This window comes from Drosophila montana, unplaced genomic scaffold (assembly GCF_035044405.1).
Source record: "Drosophila montana isolate Dmon_TW-CO22-7 unplaced genomic scaffold, ASM3504440v1 contig_3848_1, whole genome shotgun sequence".
Taxonomy (NCBI): domain Eukaryota; kingdom Metazoa; phylum Arthropoda; class Insecta; order Diptera; family Drosophilidae; genus Drosophila; species Drosophila montana.
Genome location: NW_026998720.1, coordinates 4,216,228 through 4,243,712, shown reverse-complemented (window position 1 = coordinate 4,243,712; position 27,485 = coordinate 4,216,228). Strand labels below are relative to the sequence as shown.

The 27,485-nt window shown below is 39.2% G+C and overlaps 5 protein-coding genes and 2 long non-coding RNA genes across 9 annotated transcripts; 4 read left to right on the top strand and 3 right to left on the bottom strand.

Annotated features, from left to right (window-relative positions):
• The first annotated feature begins 2 nt into the window (after positions 1 to 2).
• On the top strand, positions 3 to 3,240 carry Suv3 (Suv3 helicase). 2 transcript variants are annotated; one of them, XM_064696861.1, is made up of 7 exons: positions 3 to 257; positions 526 to 855; positions 913 to 1,416; positions 1,471 to 1,780; positions 1,841 to 1,975; positions 2,033 to 2,662; positions 2,719 to 3,240. In XM_064696861.1, the coding sequence occupies exons 2-7, from the start codon at positions 540 to 542 to the stop codon at positions 3,125 to 3,127; spliced, it is 2,304 nt and encodes a 767-aa protein (XP_064552931.1). In that variant the 5' UTR covers positions 3 to 257; positions 526 to 539; the 3' UTR covers positions 3,128 to 3,240. The 2 variants fall into 2 exon arrangements, with proteins under 2 accessions (XP_064552931.1, XP_064552930.1); XM_064696860.1 differs by lacking the exon at positions 3 to 257 and adding an exon at positions 317 to 347.
• A 955-nt stretch (positions 3,241 to 4,195) lies between these two features.
• Syt14 (Synaptotagmin 14) lies at positions 4,196 to 7,896 on the bottom strand. Of its 2 annotated transcripts, XM_064696862.1 has the most exons (6): positions 7,647 to 7,896; positions 7,302 to 7,463; positions 6,912 to 7,241; positions 6,613 to 6,842; positions 6,023 to 6,226; positions 4,196 to 5,963 (listed from the first exon to the last, which is right to left on the bottom strand). In XM_064696862.1, exons 1-6 carry the CDS (start codon positions 7,684 to 7,686, stop codon positions 5,193 to 5,195), a joined length of 1,737 nt encoding a protein of 578 aa, XP_064552932.1. In that variant the 5' UTR covers positions 7,687 to 7,896; the 3' UTR covers positions 4,196 to 5,192. The 2 variants fall into 2 exon arrangements, with proteins under 2 accessions (XP_064552932.1, XP_064552933.1); XM_064696863.1 differs by lacking the exons at positions 6,613 to 6,842; positions 6,912 to 7,241; positions 7,302 to 7,463; positions 7,647 to 7,896 and adding an exon at positions 6,347 to 6,469.
• Positions 7,897 to 8,495: 599 nt separating this feature from the next.
• trus (programmed cell death 2 like trus) lies at positions 8,496 to 10,635 on the top strand. Its single transcript, XM_064696865.1, has 3 exons — positions 8,496 to 8,671; positions 9,017 to 10,098; positions 10,154 to 10,635. Exons 1-3 carry the CDS (start codon positions 8,564 to 8,566, stop codon positions 10,407 to 10,409), a joined length of 1,446 nt encoding a protein of 481 aa, XP_064552935.1. The 5' UTR covers positions 8,496 to 8,563; the 3' UTR covers positions 10,410 to 10,635.
• LOC135438528 (F-box only protein 9) lies at positions 10,616 to 12,392 on the bottom strand. Its single transcript, XM_064696870.1, has 3 exons — positions 12,116 to 12,392; positions 11,374 to 12,060; positions 10,616 to 11,317 (listed from the first exon to the last, which is right to left on the bottom strand). The coding sequence occupies exons 2-3, from the start codon at positions 12,033 to 12,035 to the stop codon at positions 10,678 to 10,680; spliced, it is 1,302 nt and encodes a 433-aa protein (XP_064552940.1). The 5' UTR covers positions 12,036 to 12,060; positions 12,116 to 12,392; the 3' UTR covers positions 10,616 to 10,677.
• Positions 12,393 to 12,731: 339 nt separating this feature from the next.
• Polr3C (RNA polymerase III subunit C) lies at positions 12,732 to 14,703 on the top strand. The gene is made up of 6 exons (XM_064696970.1): positions 12,732 to 13,083; positions 13,150 to 13,651; positions 13,707 to 13,812; positions 13,873 to 14,222; positions 14,286 to 14,453; positions 14,515 to 14,703. Exons 1-6 carry the CDS (start codon positions 12,809 to 12,811, stop codon positions 14,680 to 14,682), a joined length of 1,569 nt encoding a protein of 522 aa, XP_064553040.1. The 5' UTR covers positions 12,732 to 12,808; the 3' UTR covers positions 14,683 to 14,703.
• An 8,326-nt stretch (positions 14,704 to 23,029) lies between these two features.
• Positions 23,030 to 26,419, bottom strand: LOC135438532 (uncharacterized). Its single transcript, XR_010437893.1, has 2 exons — positions 25,982 to 26,419; positions 23,030 to 23,353 (listed from the first exon to the last, which is right to left on the bottom strand). It is a non-coding gene; the product is annotated as an uncharacterized LOC135438532 (long non-coding RNA).
• On the top strand, positions 25,350 to 27,297 carry LOC135438531 (uncharacterized). Its single transcript, XR_010437892.1, has 3 exons — positions 25,350 to 25,556; positions 25,809 to 25,954; positions 27,164 to 27,297. It is a non-coding gene; the product is annotated as an uncharacterized LOC135438531 (long non-coding RNA).
• Positions 27,298 to 27,485: the final 188 nt, after the last annotated feature.

Here is a 27,485-nt window from a genome sequence, read left to right as displayed (position 1 = left end):
AATAACACAATTTTAACCGGAACAATCAATCACTAACACGTATTGCGATGTTATGAGAAACTAATGCAATCCCAATTCAATTCAGGTTGACAATAAAGTCAATGGTAATTTGTTCAATGTGATATAGGATTAATTTTAAACTTCTGCTTGTCAAGTTAACGCCATATTTTTTTGTATAAATCACCCTACCAATGTGATAAAAATTTTCTGTCAAAGTCGATAATATATTTCGCGATCAACGATTTGCCGATAACTGGGTATGTAGCTTAAATTTAAATAAAAGTGGTAAAAAGAATGCTGAATGGCGGCATAAATAAACAAAGATATTCCGATGTCGATAGATTCATGTGTGTGGTATTGTGGTATTTTTCAACGGTGGTATTTTGTACAACAAAACAAAACAAAAAAAGCCGCGAGTTGTGAACAGCGTACAGCGTACATTATGTCACAGCTGTTCTTTACACAACGTGGAGCGGTCGGTCGCTCGAGAAGTTTATTATTTGAATTTCTTCAATTAAAATCCAGACGGTACGCGCTCGATGCAAAACCCGAGGCACTATGCAATATCAACTGGCAGGCGTCTGCTCTGCGCAGTGCGCTTGAGGATCGGCTTTGGTTCTGCCACCGAAGAACGTTGCGTCCATCGTGCTGCAATTCACTTCTCGCGTAATAAAAAACATGAAACGAATGTTTCTGCACTATTTAAGCCGGTCCAGGTGCAGGCCAATATCGATGACGAGGATGTGGGATCCGAGCTGGTTGGCAAGCTTGAAAAGTCTGAGCTGTTGAAGATTCTGAACAAATTCGCGCAACGTCGTGAAATCAAAGCCCTGTGTAGTGAAAATGGGTTGGATTGTAAGTTGTTTCCGATAGTATCCAATTGTTCCATTGTGTTTAATGCCTCCCCTCCAGCCTACCTACAGCAACAGGCGTTTGGCTCATTTCGTCGCTTCTGCATTGAGGCAGAAAATCTGCCAGTCGACGTGCATATTATTTTCAGCGACATAATGCAAGGTGCTGGCCACATAGACGACATCTTTCCCTACTTCTTGCGTCATGCCAAGACTGTTTTTCCTCATCTAGACTGTATGGACGATTTGAAAAAGATATCAGATTTGCGTCAGCCGGCCAATTGGTATACCAATGCACGTGCCATTACACGTAAGATCGTTTTCCATGCTGGACCCACAAACTCTGGCAAGACATATCATGCCATGGAGAGATATTTGGGTGCCAAGACGGGTGTCTATTGCGGACCACTAAAACTGCTCGCCACGGAGGTATATAACAAGGCCAATGAGCGTGGCACACCCTGTGATCTTGTCACTGGTGAAGAACGTAAGTTTGGCATCAGCGAGAACTCACCAGCAAACCATGTGGCATGCACCGTTGAAATGACCTCCGTGAATACACCTTGTAAGTGAAAGCCTTTAACGCCTTAAACCTAGCTAACATTTGATATATAAATAGATGAGGTGGCGGTTATCGATGAGATACAACAGATGCGTGACCCACAGCGCGGCTGGGCTTGGACACGAGCATTTCTGGGACTGATTGCTGATGAGGTACATGTCTGTGGTGAGGCGGGCGCTCTGGAGTTGCTAGAAAAAATTTGCGAAACCACAGGTGAAACGGTCGAGGTGCGTCGCTATGATCGCCTCACGGAACTAACTGTGGAAAGTTCAGCGCTAGGTTCCCTGGACAATGTTATGCCTGGAGATTGTATTGTTTGCTTCAGCAAACATGATATCTATACGGTTTCGAGAGAAATTGAAGCGCGGTAAATGTGCAGAACATTTTTTACTTATCCATTTGCGTAATATATGAATTGAATTTATAGAGGCAAAGAAGTCGCTGTTATCTATGGTGGTTTGCCACCGGGCACAAAACTAGCTCAGGCTGCTAAGTTCAATGATCCAGAGAATAGTTGTAAAGTAATGGTGGCCACTGATGCTATTGGCATGGGCTTAAATCTGTAAGTTTGTTGGATTTCTTACACTTTTTACTGTTATATTAAAGTATACACTTACAGGAGCATTCGGCGCATTATATTCTACTCGTTGGTCAAGCCCACGATGAATGAGCGTGGCGAACGTGAAATCGACACAATTTCTGTGTCTTCAGCTCTCCAAATAGCGGGACGTGCTGGTCGCTATCGCACTCAATGGGAGCACGGCTATGTAACAGCCTTTAAGTCTGAAGATCTGCAAACCCTTCAACGTATACTTAATCAAACGCCGGAGCCTTTGAAACAGGCAGGCCTTCATCCCACCGCTGATCAGATAGAGCTTTACGCTTACCACCTGCCAAACTCAACGCTAAGCAATCTAATGGATATTTTTGTGAATCTCTGCACTGTAGATGATTCTTTATACTTTATGTGCAATATCGAGGATTTTAAATTTCTTGCCGAGATGATACAGCATGTTCCTCTGCCACTGCGTGCACGCTATGTATTCTGTTGTGCGCCCATCAACCGTAAGATGCCTTTTGTGTGTTCAATGTTTCTGAAGATAGCTCGGCAATATAGCCGCAACGAACCGATTACATTTGATTTTATCAAAAGAAACTGTGGCTGGCCCTTTAAGCTGCCAAAGACTATACTGGATCTGGTCCATCTGGAATCCGTGTTCGATGTTATGGACTTATATCTGTGGTTAAGGTAAGGAGATTTGTTCGTTTGTAAGATCTTGTCTAATTATTTACATTTCCTTATAGCTATCGATTTATGGATCTGTTTCCCGAGGCCGCAAACGTGCGCGAAGCTCAAAAAGAGCTGGACGAGATCATACAACAGGGAGTCTTTCAAATAACTCGGCTGTTGAAAAACACAGAAGCAGGACAGGATGGCGAAATACCCAACTATACTATGCGGCGTGTTACACAAATAAAGGAGCCGCGCTTGCCGAGCTCATCCCGTGGGCGCCTAACGGAAAGACTGTTAGCTCAGGGACTACTAACACCTGGCATGCTGAGCGAACTGCGTAAGGAGTGGGATGCCCAGCACCATTCACAGCCACAAGCAGCGTCAAGCCTTAAAGACTCTCAGGAGTATAACACAGACAGCGACGATGATGATAATTGTTCAGCAAACTCAAAAAAGACGCGGCGAAAACGCAGAAAGTAGTAGATTGTTAAAGTAATATGGAGCCATAAGCTCCAAGTAGCTGTTGTTATGTTATCATTTTATTTTAAGTCACAATTATGTAATATTAAAATTATTATTTTAATAATCAACAATGACAATTTAATTGCTTTAAATTGAAAAATAGAAATTTGTAATCTATTCCAGGAAAATCCAATCACGTCATTCATTGTTTTATGGAGGGAGTTTCTACAAAGAGGCTGAAGTACTTTACAAATAAACTTCAATTTATTTGCATGACTTTCCACTGATGTATCATAATAATTGGTTAAAGTTAGATGCACACATAGAAGCTTGTATAATAAATATGTTTTTATAAAAATGACTTGACAAGATTTAAATATTCTTTATGTGTTCCAACTTCATTGGTTCTTCCTCAACTGTACTTAGCCCTCCAAACTTATCTATGTATTATTTAGATTAACTTTTAATATCGCAAAGTTCAGTAACAACGAACACATATTCATATTGAATTTGTGATAATAAAATATTGGACATCGAAAACATAGAGATTTTTAAAAAGATACAAATATATGTAATAAAATATTTAAACTATCTTTTAAGGTTTTTAGGTTGTTGCATATGAGCATTTGTTGTACATAGTTTAATACTTGCTTTGACAATTAAAAAATCAATTTAGTACCGACATTTATTAAAGCTTTCAATTTTCTATCTGTAATTACATGGTTCGACCCATGTACTCAAGGTAAATGCCTTCCGAGCAGCCCGATAGTAAACATGCCTCACTAAACTCTTTGGTTAATAGTACATAGAATTTGTTCTTTGCTAACTTCAACATTTAATGTTGTTTTTATAAATATTTTGTTTATATTTTTTCATATATTTTCCAAGCAACCTGCATTAAATATGATTAAATGGTGCTGGATTTTCCAATTATATTTATAAACTTGATCTGCCTCTTAACATTCACTCGGATGTACAATAGATTTTTGTGCGTATTTAATTTGAATCCTAAGGTACTGGTATTTAATATATCCATATAAAAACTGGAACAATACGCAATGATTTTCTTGTTAAAAATCTCAAGAATTTCGTTTTTTTTTTTGCATTTGTAATGTGGTTTGCGTTGGCTACAATTGTGGCTGTTTTGCTATTTATTTGCAGATCGTTAGCCAGAACACTGTGAAATGTGTAATACGACGAAACATTAGTAGTTATATAGCTGTGTTTATTTCAATTTGGTTTATTCTGTTTATTTTCTTTCACTAACCATTCCAGATGTTAAAAGCTATTTCTTTGTCGTTGTCACACATCCAAATGTTCTGTCTAACACACATGTTTAACAATGCTAGTATGTATGTTTGTATATAATTAGTTTTTGCTTTTCTTATGGATTTCTTAATAATGGTAATAAAAAAAGTGCTAGTCCTTTGGGACCATCAAAACCTTTGCGGTTAGATATATTGTGTTAAGTTGCAGAGAAATAGTAATTACAAAAAATTGACATGCGAATACATGTCGCTGTTATTTTGTCTTTTTCATATCATATCGATTATCACAAACAATTATAAAGTTTAAATTTTAGTAATAAGTTATGCATATGCAGTTGCGTACAAAATTTTAGTATTCTAATTAATTGTTTTTGCTTATCTGTGTTGCTTCTTTTTATCTTCACACATTTTATAAGAAATGTGTGCCAAATTTGATTTGTTTCCAAATTACAAAAAATTTGTTTAGCCTTCGTGGACTAACATCTGGCTGCTAACCAGACTTTTCAAAAATTACAATATGTAGTTTTCGGGGGAACACAATGTTACCAATGTTAACGATCAAAATATGCTCCACTTAAAAAAACCCCAATCAAAATGTTTAAGGTTACCAACCGGTTACTAGAACTGACCAAATTCTAGACAAAATCAAGCTCCAAGCCGGGCTCAATGTCGACTGCAACCGCATTGTCTGCAGGGAATTGAACCTCATCCATCTCCTTACGCGCTTTATCCTTGGACTTGTCCTTGAACGCAGCAAAGCCCAGTTTTTTGAGCGCCTTACTGCTGAGTCCTGAGGACTGTCCCAACTGCTCGAATCAGGAATCCACCAGTACATGCCAACGCGCCAGCATCTCTCCCTTGGGCATTTCGCAGACATCTGCCCAATGCGCACACTCCTCCGGTCCTGATGAGTTTAGGCCCAAGCTAAACCAGCCGACCATCTCGTTCTTCTTCATGTGCCTTTTGGCATACACCGAGATCATGAGCGTCACATCATTCAGCTGGAACAGCGCCACTTGGAACGCAAATGTCTCCTTGAATAGCGGATTGGGCCCCCTTCGTATGGACGTTTTGGCGCGTGAAATCTCCTGACCAATGCTGCTAACCATACACAGCTTGACATATGTATCCGGCGCCTTGTTTAGCATTAGGCTGCGAAACTGGCTTCCCTTGATAATCTCCACACTAAGTCGACCCGTCACACCGTTGTAGCTAAGACCCAAAAGCAGTTCCGAGACACCTCCATGTTGCATGGAGGATGTGGAACCAGCACTGTCCGATCTGGCCAAGCTCAATAGGTCGCTTGTTGATCCCAAAAGCGATGTTGTGTTGCGTGGCTCCAGCGGCAGCCACAGATTAGTCTCTAGTTCCAAATCGACAGTAGCAAAACTCACATAGGCCTCGCCTATGAGACGCTCCTTACGCAGCCGCTCACATCCATACAGACGCACCCGAAGGCCCATGTTGTTGACATCCTCGGGATTTACACGATGCAGCAGAAAACTTTCCATATACTGTGGGTTCTCGCCACTGCGTATCTTAGTCTTGTGCTTTTGCTTCTTGTTGGGCAGCATCAGAAGGCGCACCTAGAAAACATTAAACACTTGATACTTTGACTTGATTCTTAGCCGAATTAATTACCCACCTGGGTGTGCGTCTGCTGGCCATTACCCAATGGTGGCAGGCATCTTGCCTGCATCACGTGCACCGTCATTTTACGCATGGGCGCATCGTACAGCAAGGACATCTCCAGTTCAATGGGTCCTCGCGGAGCTGTGCTCTTCGGATCGTTGATCAGGATATCATCGGACTTGATGGAACGCAAGTCGCTGGTATCGAAAAGAGGTTCCTTAAAGAGAATTTTATACAATTAAGAATTAAGTTCCGACACATCATTGTTATACCCTCAAAGAGGTTATTATCAACTTTGCATAAAATGTCTAACACATTTAAGGATAAATCTCCGAACCTGTAAAGTATATATTATTGTTCAGCTTTGTCCGTCTGAGTGTCTATAGGCAAACTAGTGTATGTTAATGGGAGTCGACCGCTACGGATCGCAATCCAAGGAACTTTTGGTCGAAAGCAGAGCATTCGTATGAAAAGCATTTGTCTCTTTAAGAAATGTGAGCCAAACCAAACAGGGGAAAAATCGGGTATGAAAAGTCTATTATATGACTACTATATCCCTGCAAGGGTATTGAATCTTCGGCATTCCAATAATATTAAACTTACATCATCGTTGTTGTTGTTGCTGCTGCTGGTTGTGGTGGTGTTGTTGTTGTTGCAGCTCTGATTGTAGTTATTGTTTGCAATGCTATTATTGTTGTTGTTACTTAAGCTAGCAATTGGAACCACCATCACGCTATCCCTCTCTTTCTCGGGCTTCGGTGGCAGCACGTCGACTTTGTGCTGATATTTCTGTGACTTGGCATAGGAGTTTCTCAGTGATGCTACCGGAACAGCTGTGAATGGAATATATAAATAAGTATATTGTATGGGCATCCACTTGAATTATAATCACGTATTTGTACCTCTGCTTTCGCCTGTCAAAATGCCAGTGTGACTGTCAACAGACGCCTCGATGGAATCATTGGAGCTGCACTCGCTGTGCGATGAAGGAATGCCGACCTTGCCCCGCTCAGCAACTGCCAAAGGGTCACGTGTCACTGTGACCCTTTGCAGGTCAGCTTGATGATAATTGAAATTGTGACCTGTCAATGGATTCCTTTGGTCAATGCCCATGCCATAGCCGACAAATTTGCCATTTGGTAGAATGTTATTATTCTGCTGATGCCAGCGAAGGCGTCGCAGCATATCCTCCTCAGAGTCGGAGCTGGTGTTCTCATAGCGACGTTTCCGTGCTGAATAGGCAATTGTTTTAAATTATTAATCCTATGGTGCTCCTCCATTAAAGAACTTACTAATCTTCTGCACACATTTGGCCGCCAAGTGTCGCTCGTCACAGCAGTTGATGCCATGGCGATGATGAAAGCAGCATCTGCGACTTATATAGAGGAACAGCAGGAGCAGTAGCACTAATACGCCAAAAAATGCGCCCAAAAGAGTTGTGACCTCAACAGTACCTTCAACAATAGACAAACATTTATTTGAAAACCAAACCAGTAAAAACAATCCACATTCATTATCACATCAAAAGGCAACCAATGGAAGCCGACGTGCGCACAACAGACCTACCCCACCATACCACTCCGTCGGTCACCCAGTAAATAACAAATGAAAACTGAAAATTGACATTGACAACTTACCCAATGAAGCAGTGCTATCCACACCAGATGCAACAATCATGTTGGTTCATGCGTGAGATCGTGGTTATTTAAAGCTTCCTTTTAATTAATTTCTAGAATGCTTTAATCATATATGTAGCTTATACAAAAATCGCGTTTGATTTCTATTGAACTAATTTAGAAAAGCTCATGAAATGACAGCACAGAGTGTACCACGGTAGAAATTCAATCGATTTTTCACAGGACAATGACTGTTTTGCTCGACAATTTCTATATGACAGCAACCAATAATAAATTTTCAAATTTAACCAATTACTGTAATTAGTTTTCAAATACTACGTTTTTATAAGAATCTAGGTACACTATTAATACAATATTTTTACAAGTTCAAATCGGACTTTTACAATTAAAATAATGTATTTCGTTTAATATAAACATTTTTTTCCGCGTCAACGGGTCGTGCGGCACCGACTGTAGTAAATTTTCTAATAATTTTACACTGGCTCTTCGAGCATTTGTAATATTTTCTCACGTATAGCAATCACGGTAGCAAATATACGTGAAAGGATTCGAAAGCTTTCCCCCACATCCTTTGTGTGTGTATAAGTAACAGTGAAAGCTTTAGTTCGACAAGTGTCATGTCCAAACAACTGTTGCATTGTTATAAATAATTTCGGTTATTGAATTAAACAATAATACTTAATATAACAAAATGACTCAATTAAAAAAAAGGAATTTATGATTGTTTAAAAACGGTCGCTAAAGTTGAGTTTAAGCGCAATTTTTTCCGTTTTATATATCGATGTCAGTGTGCCACCACTTATCGATGATTTGCTAACATCGAAGTATCGATAGGAGCCACACCGTTGGACAAGTATGATGGCTGAGAGGGGTAACATTTTTTGTGTCCAGCTAAAAACGATTTAAAACATGAAAAAATGGCAAAGAATAAATCAACAGTGTATTTAGGCTACGATGATGAAGAAATTACGGCCAAGCAGGTTGCGTTACTCAATAGCTGCACAAATAAAATAGGTGGAGAACCCGTAAGTACAAGCGATGAGCGATTTTGTAGTTCCTTTCACAGGATTTTAACAAATATAAGAGAGTGAATAAGGACCTATATTTACGTATGTATGTATATAGTGGTATATTTATGTTATGGGACATAATTTACACCGGTCATTCATTTTGACCCATTTAGTTGAATCCATAATTATTCTGTGGCTGCTCACTTAGCAATCCTTGTAGGTTGTCACAGCTATGCAAATGAAGCTCATCTTGCACACAGACATAAGTACCATGCACATACATACATACATACATACATACTTACGTAGTGAAGCACATGCAGAGACAGCACATAATTAAAATTGATTTTTTACCAATAGAATTGGCCGAGACATGAAGTTACCGTGCCCGCCTGCCCACTGTGCGGCATGGTGCGTCCTTTAATCGTCCAGATGTATGCGCCCCTGGACCGTTCGCAATTTCATCGCAATCTCTATGTATTTGCCTGCGTGAGCCCAGCTTGTTCGCAGAACCAAAGGAGTTGGGTGTGCGTGCGGACTCAGCATTTGGATAATCAGTTTGATGTCATCAGCGAGCAGTCGCCCAAGTCGGTCAGCAAGCTGAACAAGAAGAAGAACAAGTCAAGTGCCTCGCCAAAGGTGAACTGGTGTAGCGGAGCTGATGACTGGGGCTGGGGCGAGCCGGAAATCGTGGACGAGGCCATGGATCAGACGGCGGATGATGAGCAGAACGAGCGAAATGGCAATGTTCGGCCAAGTGCCTTGCAATATGAGAAGGCCGATGATGATATCGAGATCTCAGGAACTGGGGCGCACGATGCAGCCAAGTTGGGCGAAGATGATGATGACGATGAGAGTACCTCTCTTGAAAATGATTTGGTCTGCGGGTTTGGTCAAATAGATATGAACTCACCAGAGAAAGCTGGCGAGGATCCGAATGCCAATTGTGCTGCTGCAGTTGTGGCTACAGCGAGTGGCGATGTAGCAGGCGCAGGTGCCACGGCATTGATATGCGCGGAAATCGAGGGACCCGAAACGGATGTTGTGTTAGTCGATACACCGAAAAAACCGGAACGAGATCTTATTGCGCTGCTGAAGCATACCTCGTTGCCGGCCACCCTGGGACCCCTGTCCCAGATCAAGGACCTCACGCTAAAGCCCATTTACATTGCTGTGGATGTCGAGGCCAATGCGAAGCAGGAGGAGTATGAGAACTATGGTGGTTTACTTTCAATGGATCACATTCGCGATTTATATCAAGAGTACAAGCTGCAGGATGAGAATCCAGCGCGCTCGCCAATTGCCGACGTCGCATCAGTTGCGGGCAGCAGTGAGGCGTGCGAAGAGCAGGAGGCGTACGAGAAGGCGCTGCCCGCCCATGGTGATGTGGTGTTTCACAATTTTATCACAACTATACAGCAGAATCCAGGCCAGATATTGAGGTATGTATGGAATGCTTAAAGTAAGCGTTTGCTAAATATACTAAATCCTTTGCAGATATTCCCGTGACGCATATCCACTGTTGGTGGCACCGCTTAACGAGCCGCTGCCAAAGTGTCAAAATTGCAAGGGTGAAACCATATGTGAGGTGCAGCTGCTGCCCACGCTGATCCCAAAGCTGCGATTCCAACAGAATTCCTGCAATGCGCCAATCGAATATGGCAATGTGTTAGTTTTTACTTGCCTCAAGAGCTGCTGGGATACGCCCGATCAGATGCGCTATGAGCACGTAGTGGTGCAGTCCGAAACATAGATCAATTACGCAGCCAGTCCAAAAACGAAAACAATTTATTTCAATTGCAAATTGCATTAGCTTAGATAATGAAAAGCTAAGCTTCTTCACTTATCCTAGGATGATTTTATGCTCTAGTTGTTAAGAACGTTGTACGCTTTTAGACAGCTAATGCCGAATAATCGCATAGTTGCTAACGACTCGTTATTTCCATTCACACTAAAAACTTTTAATTAGAGAAACGCTATGCAATTTGTTTTATTAACGTGGTCGAAAGTCAAAGAAAAATTTAAGTCAGCGGCGCATCTGCATCCAGATGATAGCTCTTAACGGCGGAGAACCACAGCGGCGGATACTTGGCAGCAGTTAATTCGAACGCAGAGCTCGTCTCCACTTTATTACGCTGCTGCACCAAGGTGTAATTGGACCACACCAACTGGGCAAATCGTCGCTTGGGTGAGTTCATGATACGCAGCTCTATCACATATTGCGTATTGTTCCCCTCCTCGTCTCCGGGCAAAAGGCTACCACGTCGATGTCGCTGTGTTGTGGCCCTCGCTTGCTGTGTTTTCTGCAGCACCAGGGTGACAGTGCTTCCAAAAAGTCGATAACGACCGCGCAGTACATCAGGACGTGTATGATATATTTGTTTCAGTTTATTAACACCCTGTGCAGGCTCATCGGCATTGGTCATCATGAGCACCTTGCCATCGGGCAGAAAGCGTATATAACGATAATATTCAACTAGCTGTAGTGGTCTATAAAACTGATCCTGAAAACTATTTTCACCCATGCGCAAGTAGGTTGTTTTGCTTATGTAGCAGCCATTGAAGAGCACACGTTCACGCCGTAAAAACATGTCGCGCCAGGTCTCGTAGCATGCTCCTCCATCCTTGGCATTCAAACTGCCCACATTGCTACCCCACACTCTGGCAGATAGATAAATTATTTAACTTTTGATATGATTAAAAACCTTGAAACTCACTTCACGCAAGCCAAACGCCACAGCTCCTCGTCACGTCCATACACATAGAAGCCTTTGCATACGGCCGAAAACTGTTCCAGGGAGCGCATATCCAGCTGCGAAGACACCACCCAGCGCAGTATATGTAGTAGAATCTCGGCTGGTAGATCGGATATATGTAGGTTGCTTCCCGAAGTCAGAACATTCGTATCGCGACTGTTAATCAAGATTTTGCCACCGTAGATTTCCTCGCAGCAAAGATCGCGCTGGAACTTCTCGTACAAACCATCAATTGGTACGACATCCTCTTTAGCCTCCGTCTCGTGCAGATCGAGATTCTTGCTAAAATTGCTGAGCAGATTGTGGTACGATTTGTTGACATCGTTATTCAAATTTTGCTGCTCATAAAACTTAAACTCAATATCAGGTACAATTTGGGTGGCTTTGCGGTAGTAGGCCAGAGCGTCATACACTTTGCCCCGCTGCTCCAGCTCAACAGCAGTGCGATATAAACTCTGAGCCTTAGCTTCTGCCGGCTGCTCTCCCGCCTCGGCCGGCATACGCGATGATTCGTTTTGATCTTGTAGCTCGCGCTGCCAGTTCACGCGGAATTCATCGAGCGCACGGCTTTGATAATCGGATGAGGTGTCCGGGTCGGCCATACCCAAGCCGCTATCCGACATTGAGTTGTCCAGTAGGGGGAAATATCTGGTGAAATGTGCATGAGTTATGGGCGCTTATCTTATCTAATGCAATTTCTAACCTGTAATTACAATTTGGTTTTTTAGTAACTCGTTCGATCCAGCTTTATATATATATCCGTGTAAAAATCAAAAGCGTTAGACACTATAATAAATGGGCGAGCGTATTGTTGATAACGGCCACACGTTTTGCTACCCATGGACTTTAAAGTGGTTTTCTGCTGCATGGACAATATATCAGGCAGTCGAATTATTTGGCACAAAAGCCCCACTAGCCGAATATTTATAGAATAAATATTTTGCTGCGCAATGTTTTTCTTTACTAGTATCGATACTTTTGTTGATACAACGAGTTTTGCAACATGTGGTACGAAAAGTGGTACTTCTTTTATTCAATGGTACAAAGTACAAATTGGTTATATTTTCAACTTTGAAATATGTGAAAGCTTTCGTATTTTTAGACGCTTATTTTCTAAAAAGGTCATGGAGAACAAAATTGAAACTTGTTTTTATTTTATAAAATTAAATACTAAAAAAACACATCAAGAGGTACTTTTATATGCGAAAATTGTACATTGTACCATATGTGGTAAACATTTATTTTGTTAGTGCTTATAACACTAAAACAGCTCGAAAATATGACTATCGATGTATCGATATATCGCATGGTATCTCGCGCTCTATATTGCCGGTGGGTTTGTTGTTTATTGTTTTGGCTGGTTAAAAGTATATTGTGATTGTTTGGTAGACTTAATATGTCTGCTGATTACGCACACTTGTGCTCATCTATTCTCGAGCAATGCTTTGGCAAAGTGGTGCAGTCCGTGGCGGATTGCCTGTTTTCAGCCACCACGCGCACACTGTCACAAATTGTGAGCAGCACACATTTCTCGCGAAAGGAAGTGATGCTCGCTCTGGCAGTACTCATCAAATTTCGACTGGTCAACTTTGAGCCATCCAAGAACAATCCATTTCTGCCCGAATATTCTCTCCGTCGGGAAGATGTAATATGCCTGCTTCGATACTCCCGGTGAGCTGGAGTTATATTGTAAAATATATTTGTTGTGGGAAATATAACCATATGTTTATATTTTAGCTACATACACCTTGTACAGACCAAGTACGGCAATGTTGGCGCTTCTATAGCGGAGGAGCTGCTGAATGCGGGATCGGAAACGGCAACCGGTTTGCTGCTCAAATGTTTGTCTGATGGTGAAAACAAAGCGGAGAGTGCTGAAACTTACAGGGACACATTTATAAAAATGATAGCCGATCATTATATCATAAAAATACCGGAGCTAATGACTGGTGACGAGTCGGAAGAGGCTGTACCCAAGTTTCAGACAAACGAATGCGATTTCTTTGTGCCACCCAACATAGATCTGCATCTGTTGGGCCAGATACGCAAAGGTGAAGCGACACTGTCAAAGGCATTGGATGGGGCCATCGTCTGGAGCCTAAACTACGATCGTTTTCATCAGGAGTTCCGTGATGACATCATGAAACTCGCCATTGAGCGGAAGCTGGGGGAAAATGCCGCTGAATGCTTTAGTTTCATTCTGAACCTAATATATAACACCACAGATCCGTGGCAGCGGGTATGCGTTCGATGTCTAAAAAGGCTCTTAACATGAAATATTCATTCTTTTATAGAAAGCTTCTAATCAAATTACATTCGTGGAGATAAAACAGGCAATTGAGCGCAAATCGAATAATCTGGAGTTGATGAAATTCTTGGATCAATATATATGCTTGATAAGTAAACAAACCTCAAATAGATATAAAAATAGTTTTATTAAAAGTGAAAAACTCCTTACAGCGGATGATTCACTTGGTTTTCTTCGCAAAGTGGGCGATATGGGTGGTGGGCAGTATTTGGTGGACATGGAGAAAGCATTCGAATCGCTGGCTCTTGCCTGTGTGGAGTCTGTTATAACTGAACGCTTTGGCTCGAAGGCGGCACGTATATTTCGCGTGATACGCTTTAAAAAGTACATCGAACAGGAGGATTTGCAAAAGGAGGCTATGATACCCGCAAAGGAGGCTAAATCTCTTGCTTATAATCTGTTCCAGGAACAATTCATACATGTTAAAGTTATCAAGAAACCTGGCGGGGGCGGCAGTGGACCGGCCAAGGCTTTTTATCTTTTCCAAATCAAAGAAAAGGATGTAAGAGAAAACTGTGCCTCAAGTGAAATATTAGTTTTAATAATCTTCCGATTTCTATTGTAGACTGTACGAATGTTGTTGGACAATTGCTTCAAGTCCCTGTACAATACAATAAGACGGTCCAACTATGAGAAAAACGAGCATAAAGGCTTGATTGAGAAGTCTCAAAGACTGGACAGCATAGTTGAGACCATGAAGGAACGCGGGGAATCGGACGAATATATAGCTGAGGTATTACGTTTCACTACTAAAAATGTGTTTAAATGTGTTCATTAATTGTTTTTTATTGTAGATTGTTGAGACATTTACGCCGCCCGAATGTGAAATTTTGAAGAAAGTAAAACATCGCATCAAGACCTTGTCTAAAGCTGAAATGACACTGGATGATACGATATTTCTATTACAAATGTATCAGCACCATTGTACGACACTTCCGACCGGCATTCAAAAGTTTAAATAAAATTTGTTTGAAAACAAGGAACTCTAGCTTGTATGTTAAATCGTAATGTAGGTAGGTGGGTAGAAGTGGTGGTGGTAATGGGTAATCGTATTATGGGTATCGTACTCAACTTACATTTTGAAAACGAGGAACTCTCCAACTTGAATGCTAAATCGTATTATAGGTAGGTGTGTAGAAGTGGTGGTGGTAATGGGGTATCGTATTATAAGTAAGTGTAGACACTAACCTTATCGTACTCAACCTACATTTTGGAAACGAGGAACTCTCCAACTTGTATGCTAAATCGTATTATAGGTATGTGGGTAGAAGTGGTGCTCGTAATGGGTAATCGTATTATAAGTAAGTGCAGACATTTACCTTATCGTACTTAAAGTACATTTAGTAGATTGTGCGCTAAAACTTTAAACCTGTATTTTTGAAACTTACGATATTTGACATTTTTTACGACATGCATTTTAGACAATTAGGATATTTACATACTTTTAGAACTTTTGCTATTCATGCTATTTAGCTTTTGTTTGCCTAGTTTTTGAGCAATGCACTTTCTGTTTATAACAACCAGCTTATTTTAAGTAGCTTTAAATAGTCTGGCAGCACAGATAACCTAGATGGCAGCACTGGTCTAATTTGAATTTGAATTTTAAAAAATGGGAAAATCGGCGTACTAACTAAAATGTTTTCTGTATTGAGAACTAATAAATACATTTACAAATATATGTTTAAAGAGTTAAAGTAATTATATTTTCACTTTTATTTCTGCATTGACAGTTAAAAAGTATATATAGTAAAAATAAATATTTAATAAGTAAATCTTACTTAAGTTTAACTATCAGTCACACTCGAAAGCTCCACAATGCATATATAGAACTATTAAAAATCCAAGAAGAATATAAGATACATTTTGAACACAATAATAGCCGAGCCCTTTCGTTCGCTTTGATACCACATAAAAATACATTGTTGGCAGCATGCGTTCCATTTATCTAACGTCAACCTATGCTAGTTGGCGTCGAGGTGTTAACGAGCATTTGATTTACTTATTTTTTACACATGACCCTTGACATAAGCTCGCTTTGACATGGGCAGCATATGCATGTGCTGGTGCCCGTTCAGCAAAAACTGCTCACTGGAAGGTACGAATACCAATAAAAGCGTAAATTAATTAACAATATCGTATTTCCATATGCTCCACAGCGGGCATGGCAAAGTCAAGAGGACCAGCCGCAGTTTGTCAGCGGCCACACGACTTAAACCCGCCCACAAAGGCAGCGCCCACTCGCAGAGCCTATGTTTATTTGCATAAGTAGCTCAGTAGCTCGTGTCGCACTCGTGCTGGAGTGTGTCCAGGGGGGTGGGGGTGGGCCTGGAGCTAACACGCTTCTCGGCATGTGCGTACAAATTACAGGCGCAAGGAATCCGCCTGGCCAGAAGGAAAGCTGTGCCTCATAATAAGCGAAGCTAACCAGAATCTTGAATAAAGAGAGCAAAGCCGTTGCGATTCCCTTGCTGCCTTGCTGCTCCTCAGCTATGACACACAAATCGTATGTCTAAGCGGAAATATATTTGTTTTCAGACAGTTTTATCTTTTGGTCACAAGTCAAATCATATGTCATCTTCAACGGTAGCACATTTTGCAATAACAGAGGATATCAGGAGCCGAAAACGGACAGCACAGACAGCCCGGACAGGGCAGGTGTACAGATTGATGCCCGATGCGGAGAGACATTATTAACAAACTTTGCATTTGGCTCGCATTGGCATTGGTAGCCACCACTGTGGTTGGGCTTTATGTTAATCACGGCACACGCACAAAAGGATGGGATGGCTGGGGTATCCAACATTTGACAAATTGCTCACTGCGACGACTGAGGGTTTGAGAAGAACTCTCTCCCCCTCCCTCTCCCTCTCCCGCTCCCACCCTCTCTCTCTCTGTGTGTGTGTGTGTGTGCGTGATTTATGTGGATATGAGAGCATGACTTTGGGGTTTGAGATTAACCTTCTACCTTAAAGGTAGAGGTAATTAGGCGCTGCCACAGCACTGCACAGCTTTTCCTTTCTCTAAATGGTAATGTGTATGTGAATTTTAGCACGTACAAACGTGTGTTGCAACCTAATTAAAATTATAAAAAAAAAAGAAAAAAAAAAAGAAAAAGATGGAGTCCAAGTCCTTGACACGAAATGCCTAGCCAGGCTCGCTAGCTACTCATCTAATGCGTCACACAAAGTCAAATTCGTGGCAGCCCAAAGCCAAATGCCACTCAAACCATTCAGGCACGAACGTAACTCACATCTGAGTAATACGAGAAGGGATAGGGGGATGGGTTGGGGAGGGGGGGGGGTGGCTGGTGTCATCCACAACGAGCTGAATACTGAATGCAGCATACAGCATGCAGCATGCCACATTCTGTCTGGGGTGGTTGCTTCCTGCGGCTCCGTTGTTCTTATGTGCGGGCTGCATTAATGTGGCTTTCACAAGGCAATTTCATAGCCAGGCGGACATACGCCTGCATATGCAGCACACAATTCCCATTCAAGAGGTGTTTCCCGAGAAGTACCTACTATTTCTAAATAAAGGACGTTAATTGCATATGGTTTGGACTACAAGTCAGCCGATTACCCACGGCGAGAGAGAGACAGAGAGAGAGAGAGAGACTGATTTATGCTATGGCAATGTAAAAATCTTATTCTAAAAACTGAAGTTAGTAAGGTTTTAGCCAGGCCACACAAGCTATGTGGCCCACCTCGCGGCTCACCCTGATAACCTGTAGGGAAGGCAGATGAAAGCGATGGAGAGCTCGCAGGACTCAATACGTTGAGCTACCAAATCAAGCCTTTGGATATAAGTAGATCTAACACAATAAAACTAAAAACACCTAAAACACCTTTCAGACTTAATCATTAACAACAAAAAGGCCCCCTTAGTGTGCCGGATTTGCTAGCCTTGTCACCCCTTTGTTGTTTATAATTCATAAGTGGTTCTAGCTTGAAACCGAGGAAAAGGGCTTGCAAGTGAAAAGAAGGTAACAAATGATGATGGCACTAGAAGTCTCTTGATATACTTGCTCAGTTGTGGCTTTTGTGTATTTAACCTGTTATACCCTGTACCTATTGAAAATGTTTAAAAAAGGATATATTGCTTTTGCAAAAAGGAGGGAGTCGATCCCATTACGTATATATATTCTAAGACAGGACGACAAGCAGAGCAACTGGAAATATATAAAAGCTATTTCAAAATATCGATAAAAATAGATTATGAAACTTGGTTTTTAAGGCACAACTCAAAACCTATAAAAGCTAAGTAGTTACACGAAATAGGCAGCTGCTCGTGTACTATTAAATTTAGTTCAACATATTCGGACTATTTCAAATTTTGCTAAAAACCAAAGAATTATATTGACCGAGGCGCACAGGGTATTTGGTAGTCAAGCACACGCGACTACAGAGTTATGACCAACTCTAATCCAGAGCTACTCAGCTTAAAAAGTAGTTTAATTAAACTTAATTAAACCTTTGCATTAATATTGAGTATGTTAAACTCCTTGTTGTACAACTATTTTGGGCAACTGCCAAGGAAAAGTATCAATAAATTTATATTAACTTTCTATGTATATCATTGTTGTTCCTTACTCTCTTAACTAATACACCTAAGTTCACTTTAATTCTGATCCATAGGTATTAAGTAATTCATTTTAATTTTAGTATTAAGCGATTTGCTCATTGCCCTAACAAGACAGATTGCAGATACAAATAATATGTACACAAAAAAAGTATGTTTTATCTAAATAACAAAGTAGTTTGCTTATTTATTTATGTGTAGAATAGTTTAATTTAACCCTAGAAAAATAAAGTGCTGGCTGCTGAGGTGTATAAAATAACAAAATGAAACTTAAAGTAAATATAATTTAAATATATGTGCTTTATTTTGCCAAGACTTAAATAAAAGACATAATTGCATGAAGACCGCAAATTGTTATTTAATCGAGCTTGTCTAAGCCCGAATTTCTTATTAGGCTCATAAAATATTTAACGCAAATTTAAATTCTAAGCCTGCAATATTAATTTGTATTTTAATAACAGTCAAAGAGAGAACATGTATGCCAAATCATAAATAATAAAAGCTCTAAGAATTTCGTAAACTTATCTAATCAAGTAACTCATCAGCTTAAAGCCTCAATCAAATTACCAGAATGAAAAATATTCAACTTTTTGATTTAAAATATTCAATAATAAAGATGTTTTAGTTTCAAATGGAATTGGATAAAAATGGGGTTAAGCAAGATTTAAACCTGGGAGCCTGGGCTGTATAATATAAACAACCTGGTTCACGAAGTAGAGGGCATTGTTATATTGTTAACTTGTATACTATATTTAAAGTATATTTAAATAGCGCAACTGATGTATAACTATTAAGCTCTTAAGTGCTGACAATATCTGAATGCATGCCAAAAGACCCTGACATAGTTATAAGAACTTCTATACAAAGCATGAACTTATCCACATAATCGTTGTCCATGTATCTATATCTATATATGTATATATCTATATCTTGATATGTATGCACATATACCTTTCAATCTATCAAGTACAAATTGGTTTTTGAGTTTATGTAGCTTTTGGATAGCTACGAACGGAGGCATCGTTGTCGAACCCATTGCCGTTTGTCTGATGCTCTCTGATACTGTACTGGCATTGTAGTCAGGTGGTCGCCCACTCCCACGATTACAATCAATATAAATCACATTTACCCAAAGCGAAAATGTTTTCTACTTCAGCGGAGAAGCCAAAAAATTCATACGCAACAGGGGAATTTGCTGTTGGCCCTCTTTTTTTTTTCTACTTTCTTCTCATTTTAACATACATATGAAGTTACGTACATACAACCTATAACTGCTGATAGAGCCGAGAGAGAGAGAGAGAGAGAGAGAGAGAGGGAGGGAGAGGGAGGGAGAGAGAGTGTGTTTTTGGCTGCCACCTACACAGCTGGCAGCCCCTGCTCCTGGCACCTAGTGAGCACGTCTATTTTTTTACATTTGGCCAAAAAAAAAGGGCAACCAACCAGGCACAGGCGAATATGCAACAAATTCTCATTCAAAACACGCACGCAAATTTCTCCAATTCGCATACATGGCAAAAGGCGAAACAGGGACCGTGACAGGGATGGGGTGCGGGTGCGGGTACGGGAATGGGTACGGTTAGGGGGAGGGGGGGGGGTGGAACTGAAACCGAACCTAAGTGTAATAGAATGAGGATCGAAAATGTACAACAAAGGATGGCATAATAATAAAAAATTTAAGATGTGTAAAAAACATAAAAAGAAAATTCATTTGCGCCAAATTTGTGGATTTCACCTTAATCTTTGTGTACCTCCCTCCCCTCCCCTCCTCACCGCACCCCACCCCACCCCACACCTGCGTAATCTGCTCCTCTCTTTGCGGCGACCCGTCGACAACAATGTATGCGAAAAGTCGTTGTAGTAGTCCAATGAGTGGATTCTATGTTCTGAGTCTGGCCCTTCCGCTGATGCTCCCGGCTGCCCGGCTGCCCGGCAAGGGTTTAGCCCAAGTCGTTCCCTTTTATAGGTTTGCGGTGAAAGCGCCACGTTTAAAACTCGTATTTGTAGATGCAGATGCCTATGTCTATGTGGGACTCTCTGTGCGTGTGTGCGAGTGTGTGTGTGTGTGTGTGTGTGTGTGTGAGTGGGTGGGCTTAGCTATAAGAGCTATTTAAGTTGACTTGCCCCGGCCCTGAGTTTTACAATCGCTTACGTGCCGCATGTACTCGCCTGTGTGTGTGTGTGCGTGTGTGTGTACACTCGCCTATTAAATCATGTATGCGCCGTAATAAGGAAGCCGCATCTTGTATAATGCACATACTGAATCTTAAATTCAGATTCACACTAGAGCGAGAGCAACGCTGACCAAATTAATGTCGTGCTGTCCCCGATCTGGCCCCTCCACTATTTACTTACGTACTTGCCCATCCAACTTTCAATTGAATTAATTGAAATTCTTCAGTCAACTGTATGTAAAATACACATGAATACGTCTGTCATAAGTTAAAACGTACGTTTTTAGGTATACATAGATACTAGTATACAAGATATACTACAAATATATGCCAGTTATTAGATATAATAAATTTAAATATACATTTATTTCACACTACATTTCATACGTTTAGAGACAACATTGTCGAAAAGTTTTAAAGAATTATCATGGGTAATAACTGGACTATTTGACTATTTTGTTATAAGGATATATCCATTGGCTGGCAAAAAGCTTTGATAACTTTTAATTTATAAGCAGAGGCGAAGTATACTGAAAACTTGTTTCACAAGAAGACTTTAACAGCCTTTACAAACTAATGTAAACTTTGTGAACTTACGCGCTGACAATTGCTTGCAAAAATTAACATATTTTATAAAAGAAAATGTGGTCACACTCTTCTATCGGCCTTTTAAAACTGTCGCTTGTGGGTAAGGGTTATATAGAAAAAAACATATTAGCAATTTAGTCAAAAGTATGCTTAAATAATTATTTATTTATTGATTCTATTTATTTTTAAATATATAAAATACACCTAAATATATATAAAATATAATATATCTATATATATAAAACTGTTTGTTCTGACTGAGTGACTGATTGGTGAATTTGGGAATCTGAAATTTTCACTGCTATCAACTTATGTGATAAAGGTGCACGTTAAGTCGGGGTTTCGGGAAATTCCACCCGCAAGTGTGGAAAAATCGCGAAAAACGTTTGAGTAGATCTTTGTTCAAATTTATTTGAGGGGTGTTTCACATTTTTCGCAAACTCAAAGCAATCTCGGTGGAAAGTGCGATTCAAACATTTTTTGATGAAGTTTTGCTTCAAACTTATATTCAAAGCTCTACATAAAAACTTAATGAATACGTGTTTCAGCGATTTGGGAAATTTCACCCGCAACAGTGGTAAATTGGCGGAAACGGTTGTATGATTTGTTGTTTGTTTATTGTCCGATCAGTGTCAATATCATTTTTAAAACTTTTTGAAAAATTTTATTTTATACGTACTACGGGCAAGGCCGGGTTATATCCGCTAATATATGTATATATATATGTGTAAATATATAAATAAATGAAAATATAAATAAAGAAAAAGGAGTATTTCATGCAATATTCAGATTATAAGTTATTATCGAAGCAACTTTTAGATAGGACAAATTAAATTGGAATATTCCTTAAATTAAAGAGTCTGCTTGTCTAAGGGCAAAAAGTTTTTTGTTTAATTAAGTTCGTTCATTATCGAATTTTGTGTATTTTCAACAAACCCACGCGGCTTATGGCTATAATTAGACGTTTGTGTTCTAAAGGGAAAAGCATCTCTAACCAAAGAAGGCTAAAAAGTTGGCCATTCTGAGACAGTTGTAATTGTTAACTTTATTAATTTTCCTATACACCAATTCAGAGCTAATTATATTAATTTTCTTTAATTAAGATTTTCTTTCTCCATGGCAGTGACCCTTGGTGCGGTATACCCATACATTTTCGGGTGTTTCCGATTGACCCTCATGATGCCCTTAGCCAGAGTGCATATTATTCAAGAGAATGCACACGCCCAGCAGCTGGTTAGCAATTGACCAAACGTGTGGAGCAATTTGATGTGTGTGTGTACATAGGGGATTTCGCACTTGGGACCAGCCTATGCTATAATGTGGCATACGCAAGGCAATCTGTATTTGAATCAGACTCAGAATCTAAATCTGAATCTGAGTATGCCTGGCTGTCTGTCTGTCTCTCTGGCTGGCTGTGTGAAAAGCCGGCAATGGTGGCGATTTAAGATTGAAAAAATAAACTGTAACAAGCTGCATTGAGATAAAATAATCTCTAATGAAAAGGGGGCTGCTTTTCGACGACTTCTATAAATGCGGGACATTTGCCGGGCTTAGTTAATAATCAACTGCGGCTGTGCCGGGCGGGTCGGTCGCTCGTTCTTTTTGTGTTGCGGAATTGAAGTTGATGTCGTACATCATCAGATACATTTCTATATGTATGTATATATGAGGGCGGCGTGTCGGACACACACATCTACACAATCTCACACACACACACACGACTGGGGCTCGGTATTGAATTGATGGTTATTTTCAAAAATCCAATGACTGTCCGAGCGATCGCTGCACAAATCAGTTGAAGAATCGCACTCGAGCGACAATGTTCTCGGTCGCGCGTTGTAAGACTCAAACCCGAACTCGAACTTAGATCGTGCCCAACCAGAGTAAAAATAAATATTACATTAAAAAAATATTTAAAATTAAACTGTGCTTCAAACTTCTGCTGGGCAACAGAAAATATAAACATATTCCATGCATAATAATGATATGTATTTCAAAAATAAAATATATATAATCTATATGTATTATATATTGAAGAACGACAGAGAGGCACGAGCAGCCGCTGCTCCTACGACGACGACTGGTCAATTCTCCGTGCGGGGTTAAGACCCCGCAAAAGGCGCGATAATCACAATCGTGTTGTCGCCGACAAACTTGGGGGGGAAACTGTGTGAGCCCTCGCAGTCCCCAGACCCCGTGCAGTTGTGCGCTTAAGGTTCTCAGACGCGTGGTTGCTCTGTTCAACACTTGGGATTGTGCTATTCCAAAGATTCTAACATATTGCAACTGAACAGTTCTGAAAACAGCAAAAAAAGGAGATTAAAATATCGAATAACCAAATTTGGTCTAGTTTCCTGAAGGTTTGTGGTAGATATTTAAAGCAATAAGAACTCAAATCTAAAGATGTTTTTTACTATGTTTTTTACTTGTATCAATTTGTTGCACTTTTCTTAAAAGCTTGTCAGGTTGTGAAAAATATTAAAAAAAGTTTTATCGTAGATATAAATTTGATGCATATTCAGAATTAAAAGTTCAGTTTGAAAAAGAAATTTATAAGTAGAAAAGTTTGTCAAGAGACTAACGAATTAAATTTAATGTAGTAATTTCTGCAAAAAAAAAAGTTTGTGTTGCTCTCGTGTGATGAACACTCTTAATACCCTGCATTTAATATGTGCACAAAAAAATAAGATTAGACAAAAGTCGATGCGATTCAACTTTTTGTAGAGAAAATATATTGGGTATCTTGTGCTTAGCTTTCTTATAAATATCGATAGGATTCCAATTTTTTTTTACCAAATCGATAATTATCAATTCATAGCTCAGCTCAGAGTTTGTAAAAGCTAGATATATCGAACTTGGTTGCATTACATACACATATAAAATTGTCTTTTTTTTACCTTTTTCGATATTTTTCGCTATTTTAACAACATTAAAAGACAAATCAAATCATATATGATGGCTAGATATATTATTTATGCAAGCACATTTGACATAATGAATCTTACAGGGTATCTTGATGACTAAAAGCCTTTCTTTACTCATTTGACATATCAATATTGCAGGCGGAGCAGCACAGGAAATCGTCTTAGTCATATGTTGTGCTATCAATTGATACTTGTACGTATTAATCCATGTTTTTCACTTCAAATGTTATACATATATATATATATATATATATATGAAGAAATTTGCATTTATCTGTTTGGTCATTTAATATTGTTGTAGCCATTGTGCTACATTGTTTGTCGCATCTTGCAACGGCAATTTGCTGCATATTTTTGGACAAGCTTTGCTACTTGACGCATTCAACAGAAAACTCAATCAAATGGAGGCAAGTGGTGGCAACAACAACAGCAACAACAGCAACAACAATAAGATTCCTGCTACACATTGTGTGTAGTTTTATTCGTTTAAATTCAATTGACTTTGAATGCTCCACAATGAAGGCAAACAAGCGACACACACATAGGCACACACGCACAACCAAACACAACAGAGACAGATCTGATCCAGAATCAACGTTGCCGTCGTTGTTGCTATTGCTGCTATTGTTGTTGCTGTTGTTGCTGTTGTTGTTGTTGTTGATGTCGTTGAAGCGCACCGAGCGGCGCAACGGAAAACGAATGAGGGTCAATTAAGCCAATTTAAATTTAATAAACTTATGTATTATGTGCAAGAGGTTACTAGCCATAGCAATATGCCATATATGACTTGTTATGATACACAGACACCGAGAGATGGGTAGAGAGCAGGGGATAGAGAGAGAGATAGAGAGAAAGGGAGAGAGAGAGAGGCAGGCAGTATTCCAGAACTGTTTCTGTATTTAATTTTCTTTTTTTTTTTTTTTGGTTTTCGGGGGTGGCAAACAAGACTTGATATATCTAAGTACATTTCAGACGCGGGCTGCACATAAGGTTAAGTATATATACACACATATATATACATATATATATATATATATATATATGTATTAATAGCATCAAACTATATAAATTATAAAGTGCATAGTTCAGAATACATTACTATGCCGATGGCATATGCAGCACTTACTTAAGCTGTCATTTCAGAGGGATTGGAGTGAGCGTGGGGGGAGGGGGGGTGGGGGCAGGGGTGGTGCACAAATATTTGATGTGTGATGCCATGTGGTATGTAAATACCTACCATATACATACATACGCATATGTAACTCATCATTTTAATATCATTTGCATAGCTCTTTCACTCTCACATGGATTCGCGCTGACGAACTTGCTCTAAGTGCGGGAAATTAAAGCTGAAGAACTCACTTTCAACGATGGCGAATTAAAGCTAGATAAATTATTCTAATTAGAGGAAGATTAAAATTAAAAAACTCTCCCTGAAGAAGAATTTATTCTGAGGAAGGCACTTCAAGTAAAGGAAGATGCAAGCTGTAAAACTCGCTCAAAATGCAGGAAGATTAAAGCTGAAAATTGTTCTCTTATTGCAGAAGGAGTTAAGCTGAAGAACGCACTTCAAGTGTAAGTATATGCATGCTGAAGAACTCGCTCTTACTTCAGAAGGATTCAAGTTGAAGAACTTGCTCCAAATGCGAGAAGATTCAAGATGAAAAACTCGCTTTTATTTCAAAAGGATTGTTTTAGCTGAAGAACTCGCTCCAAATATAGGAAGATCAGAGCTGAAGATTTCGTTCCAATTGAAGAACGATTAATGCTGAAAAACTCGCTCATATGTAATATGGGTTTAACCTTAACAACTCACTCCATTTGCAGAAGAATTAAAGTTGAAGAGCTCGCTCCAAACGCAGGAACATTCGCTCTCATTGGAGAAGAATAAAAGTTGACGAACTCCCACTTCAATGCGGAAGGATTAAGGCTCGCTCTCTATTGATGCTAGGACATGGTGTGACTTATATTTGGTATATATAGTACTCCATAGAACTTACTTTTAGTTTGTGTCCAGGACATATCGCTTTCCTAAGTACTAGTGCCGCAGGAGTTAGGTTTGTGTCCGCAATGCCTCCTGCTGCCCAAGTGCTTATTAAAGCGACGAGTTTTCCACCAGCAACAATCAAAAATGTACTTTATTTTTTTTATTTTATTTTCCTTTTATCATTTTATTACTTTTAATTGATTTAATAGTACTTTTTTGAATAGCTATAAATACTATTTTTTGTTGACAATTTATACTAATCTTTGCAGTTTAATTTTATTTTTTGCTTTCAGCTTAAAATTAACATATTTCTGGGGCAGAAATTGTCTAAAACACGCACACACACATACATTAGTACTAATTATCTAGACTGTGTCGCCAAGAGTGTTTTCTTCGAATACGAAGACTATACATACATATATATATATACATATATACATATATATATACACATATAAATATACATATAAATATATATATGTATGTATGTTTGTTTAGGAAGTCTGTTTATGTCAATTCATTAATAAATTAATTCATTACGCAATGCAAATTTAGTTGAGAACACAGTTAGCCTTTAATTGTTCTATATGCATATATATATATATATATATATATATTATGTATATATACATATATATATCTTAAATACTTAACATTTTATTCTGGTTTTCTTTTCTAGTTTTGGGTAACCTTTCCACAGTTAAAACTATTTATGCAACAGCATCGAAAACAATATATTATAATAGAATTTCATTTATTTACAAATAATTTAACATTATCATTGCGTTTTAGGCATTACACAAATAAATTCCGGGAAAACATTTATGCTGTACGAAGACTTTTTACCATTCGTTACACAAACTAACTTAAGACTAAACTAAATGTTTATATATACAAGCCTTATTAGTTAGATATGTCTAGTTATAAATACACACACATAAGAAGTAGTTAACTAGGGCGAAAATCAATAGGTAATACTTTCATAGACTTTGAGAATTGGACATACTTATGTACATGGATATATATCAATATATATATATGTATGATATCTCAGAAATGTGACTCCCGCAGAACTCTGTTGGGTCTGGCAGAGTGCAGCTCCTGTTTAGATAAATTTGATAGCAGGGCATAAATTAATTGGAATTGTTTCTTTTCTGAAAACGATTTTTCATTGATATTCTTTTATATTTTTTAGGTAGGGCTCACATTAACCACATCTCAGGGATAAGCATTATTCTGATTCAAGCAAAAACGTTAGATATGATTTGCAGTTTCTGGGTTTGTCCGGGATATGTAAGTATGTAAATGTAAATATGTATGGATTGCATCGAAAAAAATAAACAAAAAAGAATATGATAAATTAAACAACAGATATGCATGTACATATATATGCTGCATCATTAGGTATTCGTTCAACGTTAACGTTTAGAGTATTAGGTCTTAATTACAACAAATGACAGCGAGTTAAGTATTTACAAAACGAGTGGATTGCAATTACACATTTGGCATTGTTACCT